The 23,560-nt window shown below is 41.4% G+C and overlaps 2 protein-coding genes across 2 annotated transcripts; one reads left to right on the top strand and one right to left on the bottom strand.

Moving 5' to 3' along the window:
* Positions 1-716: 716 nt before the first annotated feature.
* Positions 717-16,875, bottom strand: LOC112847045 (uncharacterized). The gene is made up of 4 exons (XM_025907667.1): positions 16,736-16,875; positions 2,855-3,184; positions 1,839-2,132; positions 717-1,719 (listed from the first exon to the last, which is right to left on the bottom strand). Exons 1-4 carry the CDS (start codon positions 16,794-16,796, stop codon positions 1,610-1,612), a joined length of 795 nt encoding a protein of 264 aa, XP_025763452.1. The 5' UTR covers positions 16,797-16,875; the 3' UTR covers positions 717-1,609.
* LOC102079747 (uncharacterized) lies at positions 16,316-22,753 on the top strand. Its single transcript, XM_013264948.3, has 2 exons — positions 16,316-16,370; positions 21,743-22,753. The coding sequence occupies exon 2, from the start codon at positions 21,760-21,762 to the stop codon at positions 22,606-22,608; it is 849 nt and encodes a 282-aa protein (XP_013120402.1). The 5' UTR covers positions 16,316-16,370; positions 21,743-21,759; the 3' UTR covers positions 22,609-22,753.
* The last annotated feature ends 807 nt before the right edge of the window (positions 22,754-23,560 follow it).

Raw genomic sequence — 23,560 nt, forward strand, 5'->3', positions numbered from 1 at the left:
TTCAACTTTTGGAGATATCAGTAATATGTTTTCTTTCTGTCTGCTTTCAGAACTGCACATGATTATTTGCAGCTAGCAGGTTCTAATGCAGCTTTCAGTAATAGTAATAAATCACACAGCAATAGTACATCGAAGATACTGAAGTGGCACATGACCCAGGTAGCTACCACAACTAAAACAAGCTAGCTGCAGTAGGCTAACATTAGCTTTTAAAAAAGAAATTACTTCCAGATGTTTCTTTAGGTTGGAGTCTTTAGACGCTGAGAGCAACTTGGTTGCTGACAAACAGAGTTTGCATTGCACGCTCAGATTTCATCCCTTTCTTCTTTAAATGTGAAGTGGTGTCGAACTTTCCAACTAAGAAATGCATTCCTGCCCGTGCACTGCTGCCTCTGTTGTGCTGGCTCCAGGTCCATTGTGTACCTGACCCCACCAACATAAACAGGACACTTACATTAGAGCCTCTTGTTGTTTTGTTTAGGTTTCCAGCAATGCGTAGAATTACCAAAGTTAGAGAGGGGATAGCCTAACATATGGGACAAGATATGACCGCTGCGTATTACATTTATTTCAACAAAGTAACTGTATTCTAATTATCACCTAGACTTTAAATACATAACGCTGGTGTTTATTCCGTTACTACCCAACACCGGTCAAGATTAGCTGTGCAGCAGGCAGGATGCGGACCCAAATGCAGGAGTCAACACACACAGGGATAAACTCAAAAAGACAGCTTTATTGCTGTGAACATCCAAGCAACAAAAATACAAAACATAACCTAAATGAGAAGCCAACATTAGGGAGCTAGGAAAACAATAAACAGCGAAGCTAAGAGAACCACGGGAGAGCCACACAGCCACATGAGGGTACAATGAAACAGCAGACAGAGGAAAACACAGTGCTTAAATACACAGAGGGATATCAAGGGAATGAGACACAGGAGGAGAGTACAGCTGGGAGTAATCACATATAACGAGACGTGGAGGAAGCAAAACTGAAAACACTGAGCACGTGACACGAGACTGGCAAAGTAAAACAGGAAAGATGCGACAGGCACAGAGACACGGACTTGACACTAAAACAAGGAGAAGCACAGACATGAAAACATGACTAGATCAGACGTGAAACAAGGAACACAGAGACAGACATCCAAAGACTAGAAACTAACTAACAATGCAATCAAAGACTATTAATAATTCAAAAACAAAACACCAGGACCATGACATTTGTATTATATGCACTTTAAGAAAAAATAAGAATGAACTACTCTTAAAGTTCTTTTGTAAAGCATCCTTAGGTTTCTTTTAAGGTGTTTGCAGCAGAATGGCCGCCCCTCCCCGAGCCCTGTTCTTCTGGAAGTTTTTTCCTGTTTAAAGGGAGATTTTCCATCCCACTGTTGCAAAGTGATTGCTCACAGGGGGTCATTTGATTATTGGGGTTTCTGTGTATTATTCACCTTACCTTATGATATTTCTGGTTGAGATCCAAAATCAAATTTTAGAGAACTTTTGAAAAGAATTACGTCCCATTGTCCTGTGCAGCTCTAAAGCGGATGTGTTGACACACTGCATTTTGTGAAGCTTGAGAAAAACTTCGGTGCACATGTGGTTTATCTTCGGAGTCTGATGTGGTCCACAACAAGAATAATCAAGGCCATGCCAAAGACGGTAGAGATAACCAGTCTTACCGTAGATTCAGTCTGACACCAGCTTCTGGACTCTTGGGGGGGGGGGAAGAAGTGCTTGGAGCTTAGATATTCTTAAATCATAAGAATGTGATAAACAAAAAAGTAATAGTTCTAGTTTAATAAAGGTCAAAATGATTTATCACCATCATACCTCCAGACTCTATCTTCATAGTTGTGTCTTCTCCCGATAGTTTGGTCATCTTTTTTTCAACAGGGTTTTCAGCTATACAGCTGTAACTGCCTCTTTCATGGGATTCTATTTCCAGAGCCAGATACAGCTTGGAGGACAGATCAGGACTGCTAATATTTGTCAGTCTTTCCTCCACTCTGTACCAGGACAGGACCAAGTCTTGGCTGTTGTGCACTGAGCACTCCACTGTGACTGAGGAACAGCTTTTGGTATTGAAAGATGATCTGACTGTAATGGAGGGAGTACCAAGAGAACCTGATGAAGGAAAAAGAGTGAAAATATGATTGATGTGATTTGATAAGTGCTGACAGAGTTATCATACTGATGAAGTCTCTGACAGCTACTAACTGTAGCTGACATTGCGATATGTAGTGTAGTGTAAGTAAGGAGCACATGAAGTAGAGGTACGCTCCAGAGAGAAGAGGAGAAGGGAATGAAATTCAGTGGAATCATATGTGTGAATGAGAAGGACACAGTTGGAAAAGTGAAAGTTCAAGGAGTAGAGATAGTGAAGGTAGATGAGTTTAAGTGACAAGAGTGTAAAGGAACGGTCAATGCACAAGAGAGGTGAAGAAGAGAGGGCAGGCAGGGTTGAATGGGTGAAGGCAAGCCTCCGACTGATTTGTGAAAGAATGGTAACAGCAAGAGTGAAAGGGGAATGAGACCTGCTATGATGTATGGCTCGGAGACAGGCACTAACAAAAAGACAGGATGTCAAGCTGTGAGGAATGAGGAAAAGAGGAAGAGCACATAGAAGATTCATGAATGTAGTGAAGGAGGACATGCAGAGGGCCTTTGTAACAGAAGAGAATGCTAGAAATGAGGTGAGACGGAGGCTGATGTGTCTAAACAGAGCAGCAGTAAGGAGGAGTTGTTGTACATCTTTTAATGAATCAGTGTGGAAAAAAAATGTTGCCTTTTTATTAAATTGTCTTAATTTCCCAGATCCAGTGACGAGAGTGAGCAGATGTACGAACCATAAACAGTCAGGTTAAACTGTTTCCATGAGATGGTGTCGCTGATGGCCTGCCACTTGTAGATGCCTGAGTCCAGGACACTGAGCTGCGTGATGGTCAAAGCTCCAGTCTGACTGTCCAGCTGCAGTCTGTCTCTAAAAGACTCATCATAGTCACTCTTCACCTCTCTCTTCTTTATGGTGGCAAGTAGCATGTTTGGATTTTCAGCTCCAAAAGTCCATATTATCTTGGCATTACTTGGACTTTCTCCTGTCTGTAGGGTGACATCTGCTCTCTCTTTTGCTTTCACAGCAGTCTTTCCTTCATTTCCACCAAAACAACACAGGATTCCTGAGAGAGAGAAGATGTGGCTCCATGAGAATTCCTTGTAAAAATGCTAAAATTGTTCTTGCGTAAATGTCTTGATGCATGGTCAATCATCCAGGTAAGCAAATCTCCAAAAGTTGATTCGTTTTCAGTGGGAGAAATATTTCTCCCACTGAAAACGTCCAGATGAACAGAATCAACTTTTGGAGAACTTTTGCGTAAATGTTTTCTTATATGTTTCCAGTATGACAGACAGAATTCCACCACTCACTAAGAACTACTTTTTTGTTCAATGATGCTGAAGAGGTCATACAGGTAAATCACCTTTCCTGATTTTACCACAGTAAAAAATCATCACTGATTAATAATAACAATAAATAAATCAAAACACCATTAAATTTGTTTCAAAATGGGCTGCGAGATCGTTTGTAATAACACTGACTGACTCTGGACTAAGAAGCAACTACTGCAGCTTCAGGCTTCAAAATCTCTCCAGCGTCATTTGACGAATGTGCACAAAGCTTGACCTTCAGTAGATACTGCACTGCATTTAACTTAATTTGAATTTGCAAGTAACTTTACAAGCAGTTACGTAAATCATTCAAAGAATAATAATTACAAACAAACATCTTTGATCTATTGGTTTCTCTTGTATATTCTTCCACATTTCTACAATAATGTGCATCAGCATCAATGTAATCGAAGAGAAATGCAGAAAAAATACTAGCAAAGACCTAGTACAGCTAAAAGCTCAGGACTAGTCCTGTCTGTGTGTCTAATGGCCAAGGTTGGTCTTTTTTTTTAAAAAAGCTGATGAAGACCCTCTGGTGTCTTCTTCTCTGTTGCAGTATGTATACAGTCTTGAAGGACAGATAATTTGGCTATATTCTAATGTTTGAAACACATGCACAGCTGAATATCATCTGTGTAAAAAAGATATGAGACTTCTTCAAAGTTATTCAGGGTGTGTCAAACTGGGAGGGTGTACACAGCAAACACGACAGCAGGACAGAACCTAGCAGCTCAACACAAGATGGAGTCGCAGAGGAGGACACAAAATTAGCAACAGGAACTGAAAAGCTTTAGTGAGAGAGACAGAGACAGAGGAAGAAGCCAGTCAGAGCTGCAACCCAAAGATGTAAGTCTCTCAGTCAGGTACTGTGATATATGCCAAAGGCAGCTGAGACTTCCAAGAGTAAAAGGGTTGAATATTCACCTGCATCTCTATGCATTCAAATATCATGTGAAATATCATGTAAGAAGAGATTTTGAAATTTAGACTGAAATGTATCTCAAATGTTGTGAGCAATTTAAACCTCTGGAAGCCAGCTGGCCACCACTTTTTCTAATATTTTGGAGATAAAAGGCAGTTTTTAAATTACCCTTAAATTCTGAAGGTGGGAGGGGTCAGTGCTGAATAACAGCCTGTTTAGGGAAACAGCCAGAAATTAAAGACCTGATGTTGTTGAGTATTCAGAGATATTGATGCAAAGATCTTTGAGATTGTCAGCCAGTTAAGGCATGTGGTCAGAGAGCTAGGAGGAGGGGTAGTAACTGTTCTGATATCATGAATGCTATTAACAAAAAATACTTGTTTTGTGTTCTTGTAGTTTCATGTCATTTTGTATCATGTTAAGGCTACTTTGTTATTATTTTAGAAGAGCCTGGGTTGTTCTGTTAGTTTAGTTTATTAGATTTCCCCCTGAGTTGTTGCCCTCTGTGTGTCTGTGTTTGTATATAGTGGTGTAAGTTCTTGTGCCTCGTTGCCCCTCGTTTCATCATGTTTATCCACGTTCCCCAGCTCCTCCATGTCCTCTCTCTTCCTCCAGTGTACTTCCTGTTTTACTTTGATAGTCTCCCATCAGTGTGCATCGTGTTGGGTTTGCTCTTCTCCTGTCTTGTTATGGTTATTCGTGTCAGGTGTGCTCCACGTCTGATCCTTCTGTGAATTTATGTCCGCGTCTCCCTCAGTTCCGTGTTGTGTCTTCCCTCATGGCTGTGTCACTCTTCCTGTGTTTCCTCGTGAGTTAGAATTTCCCAGTTTAGTTTTGTATGGTTTTGTATCGCCTTTTCCCAACAAAGAAAGCTGCGATTTTGGAATTCACATCCCACCTCAGTGAAGTCTGCTTTTGGATCCTTTCCTGCCTGCACAGGCGTTTCATGACAAAACCATGATCTCTACATCTTTGTTCAGAAAAAAAGCATCACCAATTTTAAAAATAGCAGCAAAGAAAGATGATTTAAAAAATGAGAGGTGATTAAATGATGACCAGTATTTACATCTGATAATAAATGAAAAAGAAAAAATATGTGGTCAGAAATAAAAATGTCTTTAGAATAAAGAGACTATGTTCATACCCAGATCTAAAAATGTCCTTGTTGTGGGGCCTGACACAATAAAATTAAAATAGTCTATCAGGCTTATGAATTTTGTTGCAGGTTTATTTGTAGCATCATCTGTGTGGAGATTAAAATCACCCACATTCAAAATAAGTGAATCTGTGCTCACGAGTTGGCACAAAGCGCTACTCCTAAAAATTGTGGCAAGGCCTCCAGCACATTCTGAAGAACAGAGTGTGCCTGTGAAATGAATTATCCTTAGGAGATAGTTCAGTGAGGGGGGTGTAATCCAATTCAGTCTGCCAATTTGCTAAGAAATCCAAAGATGAAAATTTTATTTGAGATGGAGCACAAATTTATCAGTGCCATCCTAAGAGAGTCCAGTGCTGAGTTCTTTGCAGAAGGTAGCCACGGCAAGGATTTCCCACCAATTTGTTGTCTCCAAAGCAGCCACAGTCTCACTTGGACTCTAGCCCTGTCCTCCATCTGTGCCAGTGAGAGGTCACCGAGTAGCTCCACTGGTGCTGGCTGAGAGGACATACTGAGGCCACTGAGGGTGAGATTCACCATGCACAGAAAAGAAGCACTGTGATTTCCCATAGCAGCTTGGATGTATAATAGAGTTTGATGATCATGCACCCAGCGAGAAGAAAGACACATTAGCAGGAAAGCCAAAAACAAAACAAAAACAACAGGTAAACGGGTAGTGGCAGCACCAAAATTGAACACAGGCGCCATGTGATGGCCAAACCCATGGCCACACTCTAAAGTCGGTAACTGTTGTGTATTTTCATTTCTTCATTTGAACACAATAACACACTTTAGTTTCCAATAAGTTTATTGATTGGTTTGGATACATTTGTTCTATTTGTAAGCACGCACATTTAGTTTACTTATGTATTCATACCAGTTCATTAATTTGACTTTTGACTAACCTTTGTTTCTTTACTTCTTACCTGCCATGATCCCTGGGAGTTGCCAGGGTTTGAAGCTGTTAAATACAAAGAGGGATAATTGGACTGCACCAACACTTCCTGCTGAAGGGGAGAATGTGTGTTTTCTTTAATTAAAGAAAAAGTATTTGCATTTAATTGGATATTGAGTTTAGAGTTTAGTAGTTTTGATTTTTTTCTTTGATCTTTAGTTTATTAACAAACCAGACTGTACTGCATTGTTTGTTTATGATTGTGTTTTGTTTAATTACCCCTTCATGTGTCATAGTGGTCTGATCAGCCATTATATATACCATTGTGTGTCATTTCATGTCCAGGTCAGTTATGTTGGTTTGTTAAGTTTGCGGTTTTTGCCTGTGTTCAGTTTTGTTTTTTCACCCGCCATCTTCCCAAGATTGTGCAAAAAGGCTACAGATGTCTTAGATATCTGAAAACCTTGCCACAAACATTTAGAAAGCATTAACATACAGGGTCATTTAGTAACACAAAGCAATGAGATTTAAACCTTGCTAGATAAGCGGTGATGCTTTTCTGATGTAGAAACTAAAGCCAATAAACCTTCAGGTCACAGTAACAGACTTCATCGATGATCAAGCGGTAATTTTCTACACACAGATACTGAGGAGGATGAAATACTTTATCTTTCCATTTTTAAGAGCACTCTGCGTAGAGGTAACAAAAACCCCACCAAATTTTCACAAGTTTACGTAGTTCTGAACAGTCCTCCAATCATCTGCAGGCTTGCAGGATTCATATACAACCCTCCTCTGAGCTTTCAAAACTTTAAATAGCAACAAAGAACAAAAACATTCTTTGTAACATGCAGTAGACTAAAGACAAACACTACATTTGGAGAAAAAAAAAAGGTGCTAACCACAATGTTTGGGGGTTGTGGGCCATCTATTCACAGAGTGCTATGTTTCTTGTTGAGATAAAATTATTTGAAGTGCTTCAATAATGCTATGCTTTTTTATTAAAAAGTGTTATAAAGTTATTTAGTGTAGTATTAAGTGGACACAGCCCTGAAAAATAAAGGCATGAGACCATGTGTCCTTGGGGAGTAGAAAGCTGCAGACTCTCGCTCACGCTTGCCTGGAAAAAATGTAGATAAGAGGGGACCATCTCTAGTGGAAAGTTACTGAGACACTGTTGTTTAGACTAGAATGAGAGAGCTTCTGTAATAAAACTGTTAGGGGCACACCACCATTTTGAGATCCGCGGCAAAGTGTCATGCAGGATGCATCTCCCTTCTAGAAGTAATGTGAAAGAGAAATAAAGTGTGAAATGGTCTACTGAGCAGTGTTTTGTCTTCCATCGGATGCCTCTGAGGAATCAAATGAACTCGGTGAAGTGTTGATATTAATATTCTATAGATGGAAAGTTTCATAGTAGCCTGCACTAAAGGTACACATGTAAATAGCAGCCATCCTCTCTTAGAGGATGGCTCTCTTGTTAGAAACAAGACTTGAAATCAATTCTTAAACTCTAATTTGTTAAAACACTTGATTTTCTATAAAATTTGTTCGATGCTGATTTCATAGCTATTAGAGGTTTTTCACTGTGGGATGCTTATCTTTGTGGCTTGTTGATCTAAACCTAAAACGGCCTATAAATTTTTCATCATGGCAGCACAAGAACAAGCTCTGAGTACAAGATCCATAGAGGCTGGGGTCTATCACACCAGGCAAGACCCCAGGTGCAGGCTGTGTAAAGATGCCCATGAGACAATCCAGCACATAACAGCAGGGTGCAAGATGCTAGCAGGCAGGGCATACATGGAAGGCCATAACCAAGTGGTCGGCATAGTATACAGAAACATCTGTGCCGAGTATGGCCTGGAAGTCCCGAGGTCAAAATGGGAGACGCCCCCAAGGGTGGTGGAGAATGACCGAGCTAAGATCCTGTGGGACTTCCAGATACACACGGACAAACTGGTGATGGCTAACCAACCGGACATGGTGGTGGTAGACAAACAGAAGAAGACGGCCGTAGTGATAGATGTAGTGGTTCCGAATTTTCAATTCAATTCAATTCAGTTTTGTTTATATAGCAAAAAATCACAACAACAGTCGCCTCAAGGTGCTTTTTATTGTAAGGTAGACCCTAGAATAATACATAAAGAGAAAAACCCAACAATCATATGACCCCCTATGAGCAAGTACTTTGGCGACAGTGGGAAGGAAAAACTCCCTTTTAACAGGAAGAAACCTCCGGCAGAACCAGGCTCAGGGAGGGGCGGGGCCATCTGCTGTGACCAGTTGGGGTGAGAGAAGGAAGACAGGATAGAAGACATGCTGTGAAAGAGAGACAGAGATTAATAACAAGTACGATTCAATGCAGAGAGGTCTATTAACACACAGTGTTTGAAAAAGGTGACTGAAAAGGAAAAACTCAATGCATTATGGGAGTCCCCCAGCAGCCTATTCCTATTGCAGCATAACTAAGGGAGGATTCAGGGTCACCTGGTCCAGCCCTAACTATATGCTTTAGCAAAAAGGAAAGTTTGAAGCCTAATCTTAAAGGTAGAGATAGTGTCTGTCTTCTGAATCCAAACTGGAAGCTGGTTAGGGTTAGGGAAAGGTCTAAAAGACACGTTGATGGTTTGGAGGAAGTAATTATTGAAGTTAACTCAGAAAGATCAATTGGAGAAAAAGAGTCTAACTTAACATCGATGGCACTAAAAGTAGCTGTAGATAATATTACATCTGTGGGATGATTATTGGTAATTTTTTCTCTAATGATAAAAATTTTATTTGTGAAGAAGTTCATGAAGTCATTACTAGTTAACGTTAAAGGGATGGTTGGCTCAACAGTGCTCTGACTTTTTGTCAGCCTGGCTACAGTGCTGAAGAGAAACCTGGGGTTGTCCTTATTTTCTTCAATCAGTGATGAATAGTAAGATGTTCTGGCTTTGCGGAGGGCTTTCTTATAAAGCAGCAAACTATTTCTCCAGGCTAAATGATGATCCTCTAAATTTGTGACACGCCATTTCCTCTCCAGCTTACGAGTTATCTGCTTTAGGCTACGTGTTTGAGAATTATACCACGGAGTCAGGGACTTTGGATTTGAGGCCTTAGTTTTCACAGGAGCTACAGTATCCAGAGTCGTACCTAGTGAGGAGGTAAAATTATTAACAAGATGATCGACCTCTGTTGGCCTAGCGTTCAGATAGCTGCTCTGCTCTATGTTGGTACAGGGCATTGAAGATGATAACAGTGGTCGGATTATATTCTTAAATAGAATAGAATAGAATAGAATTCAACTTTATTGTCATTGCACATGCACAGGTACAGGGCAACGAAATGCAGTTTGCATCCATCCAGAAGTGCTTTAGTGATATAGATATATTACAATATATATTAGCAATAATATAGATATGCAAGTATATTACAGAAATGGGTCTATTGTGGTATGTTATAATGTACACGGTATGAAGTATGTTGTGAATATTCTATAACTATAGGTATGTACCGGCTGTAGTGAGTACAAGCTATGTACAGGATATGAACAGGATATAAATATGAAAAACTATACAGAATATGAAATAAATAACTTTACAGAAATATGAGATATACAGTTATACAGAAATGGGAACTATGCAAGTTGTAAACAGTTGTAAGGTTAAAAATTATTGTATGTACAGAATGATTATTTACACAGAGCTATACAGTAGTGCAGTTAAGATAAGTGAGGGTGTGGATAATTTCTACAGACACAAACTTACAAACTTAGTTACAGCGCTTTCAGAAAGACATCTACTGTGATAAAGTCTACTCTCCACTGCTGTGTAATCAATTATTGTAAATGTAAATGTTATCAGGAAATGATCAGACAGCAGAGGGTTTTCAGGAAACACTGTTAAATGTTCAGTTTCTATGCCATATGTTAAAACAAGATCTAGAGTGTGATTAAAGTGGTGGGTGGGTTCTTTTACATTTTGAGAGAAGCCAATTGAGTCTAATAACAGATTAAATGCCATGTTGAGGCTGTCATTTTTAGCATCTACATGGATGTTAAAATCACCCACAATAATTATTTTATCTGAGCTGAGCACTAAATCAGATAAAAAGTCTGAGAAATCAGAGAGAAACTCTGTGTAAGGCCCAGGTGGACGATAGATGATAACAAGTAAGACTGGTTTCTGAGTTTTACAGCTGGGGTGGACGAGGCTAAGCATCAGGCTTTCAAATGAATTAAAAGTCTGTCTTGGTCTTTGGTTGATTAATAGGCTGGTGTGAAAAATTGCTGCCACACCGCCCCCTCGGCCTGTGCTTCAAGGTTTCTGGTAGTTAGAATGACTCAGGGGTGTTGATTCATTTAAACTAACATGACTGCAACCAGGTTTCTGTAAGGCAGAGTAAATCGATTTGTTGATCAATTATTAAGTCATGTACTAACAGAGACTTGGAGGAGAGAGACCTAATATTTAATAATCCACATTTCACTGTTTTACTCTTTGGTTCAGATGTGGATACTGTATTGTTCTTTCTTTGTGATTTTTTAAGTTGTGTCATGCCTGTTCAGCTGACTCAGTTTGGCTACAAGTGTTTTTGTCTATTTTGTCCCTTCTCGCTCCCCTCTCGTGCCCTGCGCTCTACCGGGGCGGAGTTCACTGTGGACTCCCGCCCTTGGCTTCCGCACCTGCAAACAATCATCTGTGATCTATAAACTCACAAGTTCACTACTTAAGGCAGCTGCTGGGAATGCCTCGTCACTGGATTATTGTGTAACCCTTGTCAGTGTTTCCTGTTTTCATCAGCTTTCTTCAAATTTCTTTCGAAGTGTCATCCTAATTCCAATCTCCTCTTTTCTTGCCAGACCCTGCATGCCCCGCCCGAGGACCTGCTACTGACCTGTTATGAGTGTGGTGTGTTGGTGCGGTGTGAGTGCAAAGAGGAATCCCTGGGAGGAGAAGTTAACCCGCTTGTGTTTTTTCCGTCACTTCCCCCGTGACCCCTGGAGACCCCAAACCCCTTCCCCTCACCTGTACATAGTGGCACTTGGTGTGTGAAAATAAACTAACTGATCTCTCTGATTCCAGTCTGCATCTGAGTCCCTCCTGTGCTCATGACAGAAATATCCAGCCATGCTATGGACTCGGCAGACTCACCTGCAGCAGCAGCCTCAATTTCACTGGAGGAGCTTTTGCAACGACATGAACAAATGTTAGTGCGACTCAGTGGAGAGGTGGCATCGCTAACACAGGCATTTGTCCAAAGGATCCCGCTGGTAGAAGACCCACTCCCCCCACTCAGCTGACACACGCTCCTGTCGCTACGTCGGCTGCTGCAGCAGCTCCAGCTGCTAGCACGGTAGCCCCAGTAGCCTCCGCTATGTCACTGGATAAACTTTTGCCTACACCTGAGGCCTTTTCTGGGAAAATGGGGAAGTGTGCAGGATTTTTAATGCAGTGCTCCATGCAGTTCCAACAGTTGCCTAATGTGTTTGCCAATGACGGGGTTAAGATTGCTTATTTCACCCACTTACTGCGGGATCGAGCTTTAGCCTGGGCTCAGGCCCAGCTGCAGGCCTGCCCCGGAACGTCCGACTTCCTGGCTCGGTTCAAAGCTGTGTTCTACAAGGGCTCTAGTGCAAAGGCTGCCGGCCACCGCTTAATTAATCTTAAACAAGGTAGGCAAAGCATGGCTGACTTTTCCTTTGATTTCTGGACTCTAGCTGCACAGACAAAATGCGAACCTGAAGCTCTCAAAACCACCTTGTTAAACAATATATGTGAGGAGCTCAAGGATGAAATAGTGATAGCTCTCCTCTCTTGACGCACTCATGTCTTTATGCATCCAGGAGGATGACCGCCTGCGGGCGCGCTGGAGCTCATGAAAGCAGCCATTTCGGGAGCCTCTGGCGTCTAGGGAGGCCCCGCCTGAGGCGCGAGAGGGCCAAGCTCTTGGAGCGGAGGAGGAGGGGGAGCAGCCTATGCAGCTGGGGCGTTCGTGGCTCTCGCCTGAAGAGCAACAACGCCGTTTCGCTGCGGGTGAGTGCCTGTATTGTGGCCGTAAAGGGCAATTCATTTCCACCTGCCTGGTGCTGGCAAAAGGGTGCGCCCGCCAGTAGTTGAGAGGGTACTGGTGGGCGACCTGTCTGGCAAAAATCCTCTTCCCCGTCTTTTGTTGGCTGCTAAACTCACCATCCAGGCTACGTTTCATTCACTTTCTGCAATAATTGACTTGGGAGCGGAGCAGAATTTCATTGATGCCTCGCTAGTGGCTAAGTTCAACATTGGCACTAGGGCTTTACCCCATCCTCTCCGCGTGTCAGCCTTGTCCGGTCAGTGTTTGCCAGACATAACGCTTGTCACCGTACCTGTTACTCAATGGTCAGTGGTAACTTTATTGTCTCCAACGGGAAATTGATTTGCAGTATGTCCATACAGAAATATAAAAAAACAAACAGGCCCTCTCTGGTAACCATGTTGAGAACATTAGCTTCTGTGTTTTCAAAGCACCTGTTACTCCACTCGTGCTAGGCTACCCCTGGCTAGTACAACACAACCCACACATCGAATGGAAAAAGGAGCAAATTACGGGATGGAGCACGGACTGTCATATGAACTGCCTTCGGGCTGCCACTCTGCCTGTGCCCTCATCCCTCTCCAGAAAGCCCTCTAAAGCACCAGATTTGTCATCAGTTCCCTGCGTCTATCACAACCTTGCAGCAGTGTTCAGTAAGGATGAGGCATGCTCACTCCCACCGCACAGGCCCTGCGACTGCACCATTGACCTCCTCCCTGGGGCGCCGCTGTCCTCTGGGCGCCTCTACAGCCTCACCCAGCCCAAGAGAGAGACCATGGAGAAATATATCACCGACTCCTTGGTGGCCGGCATTATCTGTCCATCATCATCTCTGGTGGGGGCAGGTTTCTTTTTTGTTGACAAGAAGGACAAAACTCTTCGTCCATGTATAGATTACCACAGCCTGGCTAGAGGGCGCACTGTTAAAAATAAGTACCATCTTCACCTCCTGAATTCCTCTTTTGAACTGCTTCAGGGAGCCACTGTGTTCAGCAAACTAAATCTGCGTAACGCTTACCATCTTGTGAGAATTCGAGAGGGGGATGAGTGGAAGACCGCATTCAACACACACCTTGGACATTTCGAATAGCAGTTCCTGGTGGAAGTGGACGCGTCGGACATGGGGGTAGGAGCAGTACTGTCCAGCAGTTTGAAGGTAAACTTCACCCATGCACCCGTGTGCCTTTTTTTCTCGTTGCCTCTCTTCCACAGAACAAAATTATGACATCGGAGTTGCTAGCAGTCAAACTGGCCTTGGAGGAATGGAGGCACTGGCTAGAGGGCGCAGAACATCCTTTCCTTGTGTGGACCGACCATAAGAACTTGGAATACATCGGATCCGCCAAACGCCTAAACTCCCAGTAAGCCAGGTGGGCTGTCTTTTTCACCAGATTCAATTTCTCTATTACCTACAGAAAACCCCAAACCCCTTTCCTTCACCTGTACATAGTGGCACTTGGTGTGTGAAAATAAACTAACTGATCTCTCTAATTCCAGTCTGCGTCTGAGTCCCTCCTGTGCTCGTGACAAGTTGTTTATTGCTGGTTTTTAGTTTGTTTTTTGTCTGTTTGGAAGATGACACAGTCTCTATGGAGATGGGTTAATGGGGGGGATAACAGGAGCAGAGAAGCTGCAGAGAGGCGTGTAAGACTCCAACTCTGCTTCCTGGTCCAAACTCTGGATAGTCATATTTTGGGGGGGGTTAATAAATTTGTCCATATTTCTAGAAATGAGAGCTGCTCCATCCAAAGTGGGATGGATGCCGTCTCTCCTAACAAGACCAGGTTTCCTCCAGAAGGTTTGCCAATTATCTATGAAGCCCACATCATTTTTTGGACACCACTCAGACAGACAGCCATTTAAGGAGAACATGCAGCTAAACATGTCACTCCTGGTCTGATTGGGGAGGGGACAAGACAAAACTAGAGTGCGACATTGACATTGAATGACAGCAACATCAGGAAGAAGGAACACGAGAAGCTGGAGAGGTACCAAGGGCTCAGAGAAGAGCTTGAGAAGATGTGGAAGGTGAAGGTAACAGTGGTCCCAGTGGTAATCAGAGCACTAGGTGCAGTGACTCCAGCAGATCCCAGAAATAACATCCAAGATCTCTGTCCAGAAGAGTGTTCTAGGACAATAAATGGTACATGGACTGATTCTCAAAGCGCTTTACACAACATGCCACATTGACCCAATCACAGCCATTCATACTTTCTTCTCTGGTTTTAAGTGCTTACTAACTAACATTCACACACATTCATACTCTAATGGATGCATCAGAGAGCAACTTGGGGTTAGTATCTTGGATACTAAGGATACTTGGCATGCAGACAGGGACCTCCTGAGATATAGTCACCCTGGCTAAGATACTGCCCAGGACCCTCAAGCCCTTGAAGCTGCAGTGTTGGGAGTAACGGAATACATGTACCAGCGTTACGTATTTAAAATACAAAATATGAGTAACTGTATTCCGTTACAGTTACCATTTAAAAAGGTGGTAGTCAGAATACAGTTACTTTGTTGAAATAAATGGATTACATGGCGGTCTTTTCCTGTTTCATATGTATATGTTTTTTGGTAATTCCATGCTGGTGGAAACTTCTAATCTCGCAGCCCATGTCACCTCTACTTGCGGCCCACATAATGAAAAATTATTGTTCAAAAAATTATTTAATATGAAGGCAATAGGCAGAGTGTTACAGGCATAGCCCTAAAGAATGTAGCCTTATGGGTAGTGTAGCCCAGTTGTAAGTAAGCTATTAAGACTCGCCTGTACACTATGTTCGTGTTTTTCTCCGAAACAATAAGTTCCGTTGGAGCAGCCTTTCAACGCCTCTCTCTGTCTCTCCCTAGAAAAGTTGACCCAGACAACAAAGTAAAGCAGTTTTTGGTTACGAGCCCGACATGAACCTGACGTATTAGCCAGAGGTCCCTTTACTACGGTTCGGAGTGTACGTTTTATATACGCGCAGAATAGTTTTCTATATGAGATTGGTGCGTGCAGCCTTACCTAATGTCCACCCTACTGTTACTCATTTTATATTAAAATTTAAACATCTAGTTGGTATTGGTATGGCGAGTAGCCTTCAGTAATAGTAATAAATCACACAGCAATAGTACATTCATGTAGTTGTAAAAAGCATTAAAATATATTAAATAATCCAAAGTATTCCGAATAAGTTACTCTCATTGAGTAACGTAACAGAATACGTTACAAAATACATTTTGAGGCATGTATTCTGGACATCTATGGTTTGATTTCTTTGCATGTGTGGATTGGATGGATTATTGTCGACATCTAGTAAGAATTTCATGTCAACAGCACCTTTAGACATGTATTTACTTGGAAAAGTAGTGTTGTGTTCAATAGTTATTTTAGCTGCGGTACTGTGTATATATCAAGATAATATGCTGAGAAATGGAGCAGGGAAAGCAGGAAAATGGAAACATATTTGTCACGACTGGGGCAGCGGTCGTATGAAGGTGAGAAAGGAGAAACCAAAAGCAGACAATGGCGGAGGTGCAAGTGGGATTTATTAACAGGGAACAATAACCAAGATGCGGGCAGAACTAAACATAAACCTAAACTGGGAAAACTAATACAAAAGGGAGGACATGGAGCGGGGAGCAGAGAGACATGGAGAAACACGGAATAACGTTAAGTACACGGAAAATTCACAGAGGAACACAGACGACGCGACGAGGAGCACAGGCAGACACGCAGTATAAATACACACATCAGGTAATCAGGAAATGGCACACAGGAGGGGAAACAGCTGGAACTAATGGACATAATGAGACACAAACCTACAAAGTAAAACAGGAAACTCACAGACTGTTTTACACAACCAACTGGGGACACGAACAGAACACAGAGGAGAGACACAGGTAGGGATGAAAGAAGCCCACAACTCAAACCCTAAGAACAAATGCAAAATCAGAATAAACTAGAGAAATGATAATAATAAACTTAAAGCGCTGGGCCACCGACCCAGGACCATGATAATATTTGGTGAAAAAGATGCAAACAAGAGCAGGGAAAAGATCTCTGAAGGGTGTCATGCTTCTCCTTAGGCATGTAGCTCTAATTGCATTTTTCTGGTTTCATCTATAATTTAATTCTGTCACCTGTTAGTTATTACTGACATGTATTGACCTTTTTGTTCATTTGTGTTTTAAATGCTATATCAAGAAAGCTTCCTAGAACCATTTTACCAAAAAGACTAGCTGAGGGGAGAAACAAGCAAGCTTACCTGCTGTGAAACACACAAAGAAAAAATGTGTTTTTTCCATGCCGCATGCATCTACATGCATCCTCTGACAGTGTGGTGTCACGAGAGCTGACAGTGTGGTGCTTCTGGTTCAGCCTTTGCGTCACTTTAGCTGCACTTTTCCTGTTGCTGATGTGGGCAGTGATACATCAGCCGAAACCTTCAACCTGTCATAAAAACAAGAAGACCTACATGAATTTTAGAAATCTGGTACTTCTCTGGGAAGTCAGGCATTAATCAAGCATAACATTCGACCAATAGAACATGTTTTTCTGCTCAGGAATGCAAGTAAAAACTGTAATTTGATATCTTAATGAAAAATAAGAACAAGCTTTACTATTCCCTCTGCTTTTTGTTAAAGTCAATTGAAAATGTATATTTTAGTACTAATAATATAATTCTGATCAAAGAGCTTGTGCATAGTGGTGGATTACCCATTACAGAAACCTAAAATAAAATATCTAATCAGTGTGCAGCATTGAGGAAGTTAAAATAGTGAAATGTGTTTTTTATTCATTTCTTTTGTGAGTTTGATTTATTATGTTATTATGATAACCTCTTTCACAATGGTCTGATGGCACCAAATGGACAATCTGTGCCACTTAATTTAGCAACTTGAAATGATGTAAATTTGGAGCCATGTTGGTGTATCCGCTCCATTTACGCTCTGACACTGCTTAAGCTTAGACACGCACATGCAGAGAAAGTGTGGGTCTCATACACGTGGATAGCAAACGCATCCATAGTGCCACAAAATGTCATTGCAGTAGCCTCGGCACACATGCAGAGAAAAGTCTTGCTCCACCTGGTGAAACTATCTCTTGTGCATTTATGACAGCAGCAGGAGTACAGAGCACTAACGGCGTGGTTTGGGAGAAATCGTCTGCTTCTAAATATCAATAAGACTGCAGAGATGGTGAAAGAAGAGGGCAGAACAGGATTTAAGTAGTATGTTTGCAGTAGGTATAAGCACCTGGGCATTTAGACTGACAACAGGCTTACAAAGGCTGGTTACAAGAAGGGATGGGCTATTTCCTATGCAAGCTGAGATATTTCAAAGGGAATAGCAAAATGCTGCCTTTTGTGGTGAGTGCAGTGTATTTTGTTGTGGTCTGCTAAGGGAGCACCAACAACAGCAATTTCAGCAATGTTTATGCTAAATTTTCACAATGGACAAGAGGGTTAAAATGTTCTCGTTTCATCATTTTTGGGCCTTCTCCTAGGAGATCAACATGACCTGTAGGGCTGTTTTATTCTGGACATGACATTGTTTTTCTCAGTTGTACATCATGTAATCTGTCCTAAAATTCACATGCTTCATAGGAATGACTGCATGTGTATGATCACCACCAGCTCGCCCAAGCTTTAGCTCCTGCTCGAATGCAGTACAGGTCATCTGCCCTCTCATCACTGTTCGCAGCTTTAATTTCTGTCTTTAGCATTTTTTATTTGCTGTGGCTAAAGTGCTTTATAAATAAAGTTGCTCACTATTGACTCTGGGCATATTTTGAGTTTTCATGAAAGGACATATCTGTGGTGAAAGTTTTTGTTCACACACATTTAGATTTACAATTGACACATACATTGTTCAATATGACTCTCACCCAAATCTCACCCTCCTAGTAAGAATGCATGCTTGTGCCCATAGTTACGACTTATACACTTGTACCGCACAAAGCTTGTCGACTGGCATCATGTAAAATTTGGTTAAGAAAACCTAAAGAATATGACATTATTTTATTGTGAAAAGTGAATTTTCTAGAAGTACAAAAAAGGAGAAAGTTACAAAAAACTGCATTTGTATGCTAAAAAAGGAAAGTTAGACAGATGACTGCGTGAGACCTGTGAAAGAGAGCATGTGGTAACCTACAGTGGCTTGCAAAAGTATTCGGCCCCCTTGAACTTTTCCACATTTTGTCACATTACAGCCACAAACATGAATCAATTTCATTGGAATTCCACATGAAAGACCGATACAAAGTGGTGCACACGTGAGAAGTGGAAGGAAAATCATACATGATTCCAAACATTTTTTACAAATAAATGACTGCAAAGTGGGGTGTGCGTAATTATTCAGCCCCCTGAGTCAATACTTTGTAGAACCACCTTTTGCTGCAATTACAGCTGCCAGTCTTTTAGGGTCTGTCTCTACCAGCTTTGCACATCTACAGACTGAAATCCTTGCCCATTCTTCTTTGCAAAACAGCTCCAGCTCAGTCAGATTAGTTCAAGGGGGCCGAATACTTTTGCAAGCCACTGTATTTTCTGAAGCCTTCATCTTTGTTGTTCCCCCACCCACCCTCAGTCATCTCTCACATGTCTGCTTTCTTTCCTTTCTCTAAGTCTTCTCACATACGTAGCTACAACTTTGCCTCCTTCACATCCTGTCTTTCTTGGGAGCTTGGCATTACTTCACTGAATTATTCATTTGTCAAGTAAGTAAATACTTGCAGTTTTTAGTTTGGTTTGTTACATTTTAATATTGTATCTTTCTGGTATTATAGAGTTTTCCACTTATTTTAACTCATTTCTTTATCAGCCGTATTTATTCACCTCCTCGTCTTCTGCCTCCCCCTGTTGTAAATGTTCTTCATTTTTTAAAGAACAAAAGTTTTCCTGTGTTACAGTATGAGAGAAATGAATCTGAATTTAAGGTAATAAAATATGTAACATGTGGCTAGAATCAGCTTCAGTCCTGGGATGATTTAACTAACTAAACTAAAACTGAGTTTCCTTTTACAGAGATTCATAAGAGTTCAGCAGCTGCCATTATTCATGAGGAACGCACTTATTGAAAACTTCATTACAGTGACCACACTATAAATATTTAACATGGTGGGCCACGTGCAGACCTCACTGATCTGAAGTGGGCTGAAGCAGTGAAACTCACTTTGTTGTCAGTGAAAAGAATATTTAGTGCTGTGTATAGAACAGTCGGAATTCACGAGGGTCCACAGGTGCCAGTTAGAAAACCACCTGATTACTGCAGTTGCTGTTGCAAAGTTGCAGATAGGCGCAAAATCAGTTTCCTGTTTTTTCAGTGAAACACAGATGCAGAGTGCACAGAACTAACCACATCCTGAGCCTGAATGAGTGTGAGTCAGTGAACAGGGCAAATATAACCTTTTTACTTTAACATTTGACATTCTCGTTATTAGTGGAGTGTTCTGTGCAAACAGTTTTCATGGTTTCACAAAAACTGTAGACTCAGTTTCCTGTTCTTTGCTAACAGGACTGGAAGCCAGTGTGGTTTTTCTGTAGTCCATCTGCTTAAAGTTTCATGTCTTCTGCATTCCAAGGTGCTCTTTTTGAAATGCACAAAGAAGAGTACATAACTCAAATAGAGAAAGGTTATTACAGTTGTCTTCCCTTCTGCTCAAAACAGCCTGGCCATTCTGACCTCTAGCATCAACAAGGCGTTCTCACGCAGGGAGCTGCTGCTGCTCTGTTTCTGACCAGTTTATTTGTAGACTGTAGACATGGTTATATGGGAAAATCCCAGTAGGTCAGCAGTTACTGAAATACTCAGTACAACCTGATTCACTTAAATCACCTTTCTTCACCGCTCTGATGTCATCTTGACCATGACTGCATCCCTACATGCATTTGGTTGCTGCCATGTGATTTGCTGATTTGCATTAACAAGCAGCTGACCAGGTGTACCTCATGAAGTTTTCAGCGAGTGTCCGTGTGCTTTTCATCAGTCAGTCTTGTATTGTTAAAATTATCCTAAAAGCAACTAAAACTCTTATGACAGCATACTTCCTGTAACTAATACAAGCATGACTGATTATCACTTCACACAGGTGTGTGTCTCCTAATCATAGCTGAACATTTTTTTTCAGATATGAATTTATAAAATATGATGTTAATAATGACAATAGTTAAATTCTAAATAAAATGCAAGTGAAAAAACTGTTTGCCTGGCTTCTAGCTAAATCACAGCTGCTGTAACCGCACAGTGTGTTTATCATTTATGATGTTAAATATAACAGATTTCTTGCTTCTTCTTCACCTTTGTACCTCTGCTAAAGTAGTTTCATCTCCAATCTGTCAGACTCTATGCATCTGTTGTATACAGTGTAATGCAAAATTCCCCTCTTAGCAAGCACTCGGTAACGTGGGAAAGAAAAACCTCTTAAAAACCAGAGCAAACTGGTGACGCTGTAACCATGAGACAGAGACATGTTCAGAATGGTAATGCAATACGGAGGAGAAGAGATAAGTAACAGGAAAAAAGACCAGCTGGCACAGTGAGGAGACACTAAGGTCATATCATGGAAGAGTAAAGAAAAGAATATTTTAAAAAAAATGATATCCTGTTTTATGATGATTTATTTTCAGAATTCAGGCTAATGTCATGCAACTCTTGAGTCTATTGAGTTATTGAAGTTCGTTCAAACATTTAAAATGTGTACATTAATAATATATAACTATTTACCTGCTGGATGGCGCTACAGAGTACAGTCACTGCTGTATCTACTGTATACAGTTCCAAATAGAGAGGAAAGTTGCTGGCAAATAATCACATCTGCACATTTACAGAAATCGTTTACTGCAAACAATGCTTCTTTTCCCAGCATTCCACCACGGCGTGGCGTGCTTCTTTAGTAGGGGAGGCATAATTACTCGCTGTTGACCATCTCCCTCCCCATAGCCCCTCCTGGTCACCTGGTTCTGCCAGATGTTTCTGACTGTTCAAAGGGAGTTTTTCCTTCCTACTGTCACCAAAGTGCTCAAAAAGGGTAGTGTCACTGTTGGGCTTTCTCTGTATTATTGTAGGGTCTTTACCTTACAATATTAAGCGCCTTGAGGCAACTGTTGTTGTGGTTTGGTGCTATATAAATAAAACTGAATAATCATTTAGTGTTTAAAGAAACATTACCTGACAAATCTGTTCACAGGTTGTTCATTGGGTTTAGAGCTACTGAGGTCATTTCTTGTGATTCACATCATTTTAACTGCAGTTTCTGCTTTTTGTCTTTTTAGCGATTTACAGAGTCACCATGAGGACCAAAGCCATCCTTCTTGCGTCAGTGTTTATACTGATACTCTTGATTCCCGTATCTTTTGCTACCAGCTCTCAAAACTATACTCTAAAGAACAATATGACATCTACTCAAACTTTAGGCTATTCACACTCTCCCTCTGGAGCTACAAACAGCACAACAACATCCTTCCCAACATCCGATTCAGTTACAGTCGTTCCATCAGGTACAAAAAATACAGATCAATCTGGCGCAGCTCCCTCACCCTCCTCACCTGAAAAGGCAGTGAAGACTTGGCTTATTGTCATTCTGTTGGTTATCATGGTTTTGATGGTGCTTGTGGCATATCTCCAGCATGTGTGCCAGCAGTCCGACCATAGCGGCTCTGTGCCCAGGTTCCTATTAGATGTGAGGGAGAGGCTGAGAACCTGGATCAGGAACCTGGAGGACCACCTGGGTGTTCAACTTTGGCCAGGGGACAAGAGAACAGCAGAGGATGCCATGGAGGAGGATGCCATGGAGGACACAGAAGGAGGACAGGCAGATGAGGGAGAGGTGTGGAGGGGTGGAGAAGGAGCTAATAATGAACTAAGCAACGAGGAAAAAGGAGAACACAAGGAGGAAGACAGCGACACTTCGGATGACTGCTCAAGTTTGGAGGGGGATGATCTGAGGGAGAGGGCACTAAACAGACAGAATGAAGAGGAGGGGAACCAGAGCAAGGATGAGGATGAAACGAGTACCTCAAGTGATGAAGGTCAAAGTCATTCCGAAGGAATGAGTGGTGGAAATAAAAATGAAGATTCTGAAGAGACTGCACTTGTAATTTCCCCTCAGCAGGATTTATGTGATGTGACTGTTTTATAGTGAAACAATGCATTTTATTGTTACAGAGTTTAGATAGTTACTTTATCGACACAGTTGCCTCTGTGCTCTACAACTGAGATGCCAAATGTAAAAAGAAACATTGTCAGTGTGTGATCTTCAAATAAACCTTTTAAAAAAAAAAATCCTCATCTGTCTGTAATTAACATGAAATTCAGATGGCACAAAGACGGCTATTTTACTAATGAGTACATAAGTCAGGGGACTACACTTTACAAAGTTATATTTAAAATACGTCTCTTCAAAAGCACTCCAGTATAATGAGCAGACACGGGCCATGGGCTTTTGGACCAGTTAAGAGAAAAGTGATAAGAAGCATAAACACAAACTAATTTAAAGACATATTTGCCAGAGGTCAAATATTAGAATAGATTTCTATTTCTCACCATGTGCAGCCCTGCTGTTGCAGATTTATTATGTGAAAAGTGGACTTGCCTATTTATTCCCTTTTCTGAGTCACTTCCAGATCTCTTATAGGAATAAGTTCCAGATTCTGAGGTGGTCTTCAGTTTTTTGGGACTTGTTACCTGCTTGATGTTGAAGGGCTAAACTATGACCACCCCCTTTTTATAACTAAAATATGAAATTATATTTATTTCCAAAGCCATATGCAAGAAAGAACATAATCATGAGCAACTAACTTCTTTCACAGGCACAGGTGTTCAATGACACTCGCGCATCTAAATTAATCGCATCTAAATTCAGCAACCTGCTTTGCAGGTGTGTTCAGTTCATGATACTGATGGTTTCAGTCTTGAAACCTCTTCTCCTAAAATTTGGATTAACCTCCAAACTTCTCAGCAGCCTTTACAGATGCACAGCGAAGAGTATCCTGACAAACTCCATCACAGTTTGGTAATTCCAATGGCACAATTTGCCTGTGGAGTACCCCTCCCACCACTAGAGGAGATTTACATCACCCAGATTGGAAAAA

This window comes from Oreochromis niloticus, linkage group LG6, assembly GCF_001858045.2.
Source record: "Oreochromis niloticus isolate F11D_XX linkage group LG6, O_niloticus_UMD_NMBU, whole genome shotgun sequence".
Taxonomy (NCBI): domain Eukaryota; kingdom Metazoa; phylum Chordata; class Actinopteri; order Cichliformes; family Cichlidae; genus Oreochromis; species Oreochromis niloticus.

What these genes read in the sequence shown, in the direction of transcription:
- LOC112847045 (XM_025907667.1), bottom strand. Translation starts at nt 16,796, where the DNA reads ATGCATGTAGATGCATGCGGCATGGAAAAAACACATTTTTTCTTTGTG. An exon ending in GTTTAACCTGACTGTTTATG is followed by an intron (nt 2,133 to 2,854) that starts GTTCGTACATCT and finishes TTCCTTCATCAG; the next exon opens with GTTCTCTTGGTACTCCCTCC. An exon ending in TATGAAGATAGAGTCTGGAG is followed by an intron (nt 1,720 to 1,838) that starts GTATGATGGTGA and finishes CCCCCCCCCAAG; the next exon opens with AGTCCAGAAGCTGGTGTCAG.
- LOC102079747 (XM_013264948.3), top strand. Translation starts at nt 21,760, where the DNA reads ATGAGGACCAAAGCCATCCTTCTTGCGTCAGTGTTTATACTGATACTC.